This window comes from Tribolium madens, unplaced genomic scaffold, assembly GCF_015345945.1.
Source record: "Tribolium madens isolate multiple individuals breed KSU strain unplaced genomic scaffold, Tmad_KSU_1.1 Scaffold_7;HRSCAF=85;Tcas5.2_LG10, whole genome shotgun sequence".
In the NCBI taxonomy this organism is placed as follows: domain Eukaryota; kingdom Metazoa; phylum Arthropoda; class Insecta; order Coleoptera; family Tenebrionidae; genus Tribolium; species Tribolium madens.
The window spans coordinates 10,463,513-10,470,699 of NW_025401050.1; the positions used below are offsets into that span (position 1 = coordinate 10,463,513).

The window sequence follows — 7,187 nt, forward strand, 5'->3', positions numbered from 1 at the left end:
AAATTACACTGTGCCAAGCTTTATTTACGTATAACAAACGCAAAAATGGCTATATCAACATGAAATTTACCACACAATTACAGTTTGCCATCCTTTTTCTAATTCTGGTCCCAAAATTTTTATAAAAAATTTARTTTTGTTGATATGACCCAAAGTRTCAATTTTTAGGTCTAGCACTTTTTCGTAAACCAAAAATTTGCAATTATTGGGCTATTTATGCTACTATACGAGTCAAATTTTTACTATTTGTGCATTTTGATTTGTTATTTACACATTTAGCACCAGATTTGTTGTCAAAACTGTTATTTTTTGTTTAGGTCAAAAAAAAAACAAAATATTGAGGTCTAACACTAACCCTTTTCCTGTTACTCTCTGTAACTTCCTCAAAAATGACACAATTACAATGAAATTTGAGGGGGAGTATTTCCAAAGAGGAGCTGATACATGACCCAAATTTTAACAATCTGCACTTTGTACAAGCCGAAAAAATAATTTTTTTTTCAAAAATATGGTCCAGAGTAGTGCAAATATTGCACTGTGCCAAGCTTTATTTACGTATAACGAACGCAAAAATGGCTATATTGGCATGAAATTTATCACAAAAGCACATTCTTATGTGTTTTTTCCGCTTCTGGTCTCAAAATTGTAACAAAACATTAAGTTTTGGTGCTATGGCCCCAAGTATCAATTTTTATAACTAAAACTTTTTCCTAAACCAAAAATTTGCAACTATTGGACTATTTATGCCCCTATAAAGGTCAAATTTGTACCACTTGTGCATTTTGATTTGTTATTTCTATATTTAGCACCAGATTTGTTGTCAAAACTCTCATTTTTTGTTTAGACTATAAAAAACAAAATTTTGAGGTCTAACACTAACCCCATTCCTGTAACTCTCTTTAACATCCTCAGAAATAACACAATTACAATCAAATTTGAGGGAGAATATTTCTAAATCGGAAGTAATACATGACCCAAATTTGAATAATCTGCACTTTGTACAAGCCGAGAAAAAATTTTTTCAAAAATATGGTCCAGTCTAGTGCTAAAATTACACTGTGCCAAGCTTTATTTACGTATAACGAACGCAAAAATGGTTATATTGACATGAAATTTACCTCACAAACTCAATTTGCCGTCCTTTCTCCGATTCTGGCCTCAAAATTTTTATTAAAATTTTGGTTTTAGTGCTATGGCCCCAAGTACCAATTTTTGGAACTAGCATTTTTTTGTAAACCAAAAAATTGAAATTATTGGGCCATTTATGTCACTATAAGAGTCAAGTTTTCACCATTTGTGCATTTTGACCTGCTCTTTTCATAACTGATCTTAGATTGATTGTCAAAATTTTCATTTTTTGTTTAGGCCCAAAAATCAAAATCAAAAAAATGTTGTCAGATTTTGATGAAATTTGGTGGGAAGCTTCTCGAGGTGTCCAGTGACGTAAGTTTGCAAAATAAACACTTTCCGACAAGTACAAGTCATGAACAACTTTCAAGACTATTGTTTCAGGCAAATTCCGTGTTAACACTTTTTGATTCAAATGCACTCGAATCTATCACAACGTGTGAAAACATTTCGAAACACGTCATTTCGACCTTAGCACTTAACACTTTTGCATTCCAACTTGTCAATTCAATTCTCTTTAAGTAGAAATTTCATAATTTTGTCGCTTATAATGGAGTAATTAAATTGTTATTAATTCTGATTTCTCACAGTCCAACGCGTATGCGATATTTAAGTCTACTCATGGTAAAAAAAATTACAAAATCTTCTCACCGTCGATTTACGAAAGTATGTTCAAGGCGCGGGCCTTTATTACCAAATCGTCGATAAGTCAATGAAGAGTTTGAAGAAAGTACTTGCGCTTTCTATTAGACGAAAGTTGACCATAGATCACACAAATCGAAGAGATGTCAAATCTGCACGATATGGTGGCCATTTCAGTCAATTTCACCTTTGACCCTTCAATGTTTTTTTTTAATTGAAACTTTCACGTTATTGTGTGGGAATCACCCACTGATACGCCCTTGACCTCCGGAAGTCCAATTTCTTGATGACAATCGACCACAAATCATAAATGTTGACTCTTGGAATAAATTGGTGATTCTTGCAAAGTGAAAGTTTAAAGGTGACAGGTCGTGGATCACACGGAACAAGGATATTAGCAAAGAGAGTTATTTGCCTTCAAGGTTAACGCAATTGTGTTATCAGGATCAAAAAATTCGTGCTTTGAGTGTCCTTCCCAATTAGGATAAATTTGCATTTGGAACTTCTTAATTGGTGCTTTTATAGCCGGTTTCAGATGCTATCAACAAATTAGCTCTGTTGGGATTATTTATTAGTTCCTGTTAATTTAGAAACATGTGTTTAAGTGGGAAAATCGATAAGGGGGAAAGTGTCAGGTGTTAAGTGGTCAATATTGATTCTAGTTCAAGTTAGCGTTTTTTTTTCAAAAAATTTTGATTATTGGGCTTAAAAAAGCTTAAAAAAAATCCACGTGTCTCCTATGACGTGTAAATACTCGTCCTCAAATTTGATTGTAATTGTGTTATTTTTGAGGAAGTTAGAGAGAGTAACAGGAATGGGGTTAGTGTTAGACTTTAAAATTTTGTTTTTTTTTTGGCTTAAACAAAAAATGAGAGGTTTGACAACAAATCTGATGTCAAATATATAAATAACAAATCAAAGTGCACAAGTGATAAAAATTTAAATCTTATAGGGCTATAAATAGCCCAATAATTGCAAAATTTTAGTTTAGGAAAAAGTGCTAGTCTTTAAAATTCATACTTGGGGCCATAACACCGAAACCAAAAGTTTTATAAAAATTTTGAAACCACAATTGGAAAAAGGACGGCGAATTGGGTTTGTGTGGTAAATTTCATGTCAATATAACCATTTTTGCGTTCATTATATGTAAATAAAGCTTGGCTCAGTGTAATTTTTTCACTACACTGGGCCATATTTTTGAAAAATTTTTTCTCGGCTTGTACAAAGTGCAGATTATTAAAATTTGGGTCATGTATCAGCTCCTCTTTGGAAATACTCCCCCTCAAATTTGATTGTAATTGTGTCATTTTTGAGGAAGTTAGTGAGAGTAACAGGAAAAGGGTTAGTGTTAGACCTCAAAATTTTGTTTTTTTAGGCCTAAACAAAAAAATGACAGTTTTGACAACAAATCTGGTGCTAAATATATAAATAACTAATCAAAATGCACAAGTGGTAAAAATTTGCCTCTTATAGAGGCACAAATAGCCTAATAATTGCAAATTTTTGATTTAGGAAAAAGTGTTAGTCCTAAAAATTGATACTTGAGGCCATAGTACCGAAACTAAAAGTTTTATCAAAATTTTAAGACCAGTATTTAAAAAAGGACGGCAAATTGTGTTTGTGTGGTAAATTTTATGTCAATATAGCCATTTTTGCGTTCGTTATCCGTAAATAAAGCTTGGCACAGTGTAATTTTAGCACTACACTGGACCATATTTTTGAAATTTTTTTTCTCGGCTTGTACAAAGTGCAGATTATTCAAATTTCGGTCATGTACTACCACCGATTTAGAAATACTCTCTCTAAAATTTGATTGTAATTGTGTTATTTTTGAGGAAGTTAGAGGTTAGTGCTAGACCTCAAAATTTTGATTTTTTGGTCTAAAAATAAAGAAAAAAATTGTAAAAAAATTGTAGGGCTTAATTTTAGAAAAAAATACGTTGAAAACATAATTGGTAACAGTGTAACAAAAATGCGAGTGTTATTAAACGACCACCGAATTACATTGTGCCAAAAATGGGGCTAAAAAAATTTAAAAAAATTCTAAATTTTCAGAAAAGTTTCAAACCAACTCAAATTACCGAAATTGGGCAATTAAGTATCTTAAAGCCACATACACATGATATTAAAATCGTATTAAAATTAAAAATTTTTTCAAGAAATTAGAAAGAGTCGGTCCAGAGTTAGCACCTTTTTGACCAAAATTTTCAAAAAAAAATTTTCTCGTTCTGTACAAGGCATTAAGTACTCAAATTTGAAATTGATGTTACTTTTGCCCTCAAAATGCTCCCCTCAAAGTTTTGCTAAGAATGTGCAATATTTATGGGAGTTAGAGGTAGTACCAAGGATAGTACCTGAAATAGACAATTATCCAAAACCTTTTTTTCTGAAATACTTGACCCACATGGTCACTCATGGTCAATTTCCCGCACAAGTACCATCGTTAAAATACAATTGAAGCTCAAACCCGTCATTTGTGTGCAACTTGAAGAAAACACCGTCTTTACGAGAATTTCTCAAGAATTTTTCAACCCAAAAAATAAATACCAAACACTTGCTAACAACTTTACATAAGAGCAACAAATATTTCTCTTAAAACTTTTACTTGGCAATTAACTCATCTCCCATCAATAAACAAGAATCCAGCTGACATCAACAAGAAATTTTTTTTTCTATTTTTATTGAGCAAGACTGAAGTCACTTTTCTTTATTTATTCGATGAAATCATGGAATTTTGGGTTCACTTTGCGCCGTTTAAGGTCAAGGCACACGAGGGCTTGATATTTGCAATGAACTGAAACCATCTTCAGTTTCTCGCGTGTGCTCAACTCAAGCAAAGCGTTACAAATATCACAAGGAAGTGTTTGTGTCATTTAAATTTCTAAACACCTAAAGGAGAACGCGAAAAAGCCCACAAATTGCATTTCTCACGGTAATACCAAAAAAAAGTCGTCAAAATTGAGATATTTTTGGCGGTACCACTACAAAAAAGCGATTTTTTGACAAAAAATTGAGTTTTTTGGTGGTACTTGATGACTTCTGGTTGCCCCACTGATCCCATTTCTCTTTCATTATGTTAATAGGGTTTGCGCACGCAAACCTAAGTACCAAGTGATCGGAGTGGTACCAAAATTTGTCATTTGACCCCCGATTTGACCCAATATCAAATTTTGTAACTGGAATGAAATTTTTGCAAAACTAAACTAGTTTTTGTTCCAGGAGCGCGATGGACTGGTACCACCTTTACAAATTGGGTAAGTCGCCATTTAAACCTATAATCCTTGGTTCTTTTTACAAGTTTCGCAACGAAAACGGATGTGTGATTGCTTTTGAAAAATGGTACTGGTAAGTACCGGGTTTAGACCCGGCAATTTTCGGGTTCTTGTTTCAAAATTTGTCGGTTGCGACAGTGGAGATGGTTTTAATCAGAGATTGGGATCGGAGTGTGAGCGGATCTCGGAGTAGTACCATGTAATTAGCCAATCAATTCGAAATGTCAGTCTTGTAAAGTGTATTCAATGCAAAGAGTTCAATTAAATATGAATTAAGTAAAGTCAAGGCTTTTCGGGGATTTTTCCGTGAGAATTGTGGAAATTTTTAAAGAGCGATACTTTCTCAGGCGGTACCACCATCAAAATCAATCACAATTTACAAAAATTGCAGTGGTACTCTACGTTTTTAGTTTGTAAGATTCTGTAAAGATTCTAAAATATTAATAATTTAACGCTAAGTTTCTAAAATTGTTATTAAAATAATGTTTATTTAAAAAAATATTCAAAGAATGCAAAATCTTGAGATTTTGAGTTTCTAAATCCCCAAACCTCTAACATTTCTAATAGATTTAAGACTTTCTAAAATTCTGAACCTTAAAAATAATTCTTCGAATTCTTAGAATACCAAATTTCTGAAATTTTAGGTCAAAATTTATACATCTTCTAAGTCTACATTTTAGTTTTTTGGGAAATATAAAGATCCAAGGTTTCTAATAAATTTTAAAAAATTGAGATTTTAAGATTTTGGTCCTCAAAGATAATTTACGAATTCTAGGACAATAAATTACTGAAATTTTAAAACCAGACTTTTAAATCTTCTAGTTCTAGATCGTGTTTTTTAAATAAATACAAAGATTCTGGTGCAAATATCAAGATTTTGAGTTTTTTAAAAAATCCATAAACTTCTAATCCAAAAATTTTGTTGTTCAGAATTTGAGATTGTAAGATTTCGTATTTCCAAGATTCCTTAAAAGATCTCAACATTTCAACAGCAACATTCTAAAAAAGAAACACAAATCTAAATCCTCAAACCTCAAGATGGATAGCCTTTTCCAAGGTTTTTAATATTGCAACACCAACATTTTGATTCTATAAAAATACAAAATTTCTAAAAAAATAAGAGTTTTTGAAATTTCGCTAAGAATATAGAATTTTAGATCTTCATTTTCTAATGTAGGTAAATATCAAAACTTTAAAAATTTTAAAGATTCTAGATTTCATGACTTAGATTTCGTATATTTCCAAGACTTTAATTAGATGTCAATATTTACAAGTCAATAAAATATTTTTGAGTTAAAAAAACAAGATCTTCAAATTTTTGTTTTCAAGATTGTTGGATTCTAAAATTAATCTAAACTTCTAATACATTCAAGAATTTGAGTTTCTAAAATTTTGGTTCTTAAAAATTTCTAGAGCAGCAAATTTCTGAAATTCTAAATATTTTTCATTCAAAAATAAAAACTCAAGGAATGTTCAAGATTGTTGGATTCTAACTCTAAAAATTAAAAAGATTTAATCCTATAAATTCTTCCACAGTTTCTGAGATTTTACAAATTTAAGATTTCAGATTCTTGAAAAATACATCAAAAAATATTCTGTTTTTAGTTTGTAAATTTTCGTATTTTCAAGATTCTAAAATATTAATAATTCAACGCTAAGATTCTAAAATTGTTACTAAAATAATGTTTATTTAAAAAAATATTCGAGGAATGCAAAATCTTGAGATTTTGAGATTCTAAATCCTCAACATTGTTAGATTTCGAAATTTTAGATCCCCACCCCAAACTTCTAACATTTCTAATAGATTCAAGAGTTTCTAAGATTCTGAACCTTAAAAATAATTCTTCAAATTCTTAGGATAGCAAATTTCTGAAATTCTAGATCAAAAATTATACATCTTCTAAATCTACATTTTAGTTTTTTGGGAAATATAAAATTCCAAGGTTTCTAATAAATTAAAAAAATGAGGTTTTAAGGTTTTGGCCCTCATAGATAATAATTTATGAATTCTGCGACAATAAATTAACCAGAATTTTAGATCTTCTAGTTCTAAATTGTGCATTTTAAATAAATACAAAGATTCTAGTGCAAATATCAAGATTTTGAGTTTTTTAAAAATTATAAAATCCATAAATTTCTAATTCA

At 30.7% G+C, this 7,187-nt stretch overlaps 1 protein-coding gene across 2 annotated transcripts in view; it reads left to right on the top strand.

Annotated features, from left to right (window-relative positions):
- The window catches only part of LOC123009982 (probable serine/threonine-protein kinase nek3), a 25,978-nt gene that overhangs the window by 12,710 nt on the left and 6,081 nt on the right, over positions 1-7,187 (top strand). Inside the window, exons 1-2 of one of the 2 annotated variants that reach the window (XM_044406583.1) lie at positions 4,593-4,702; positions 4,990-5,024. In XM_044406583.1, coding sequence (XP_044262518.1) covers positions 4,997-5,024 — 28 coding nt within the window. In that variant the 5' untranslated portion in view covers positions 4,593-4,702; positions 4,990-4,996. Of the gene's footprint in view, positions 1-4,592; positions 4,703-4,989; positions 5,025-7,187 lie in introns of those variants that run through there. The other variant, XM_044406582.1, reaches the window with a different exon arrangement.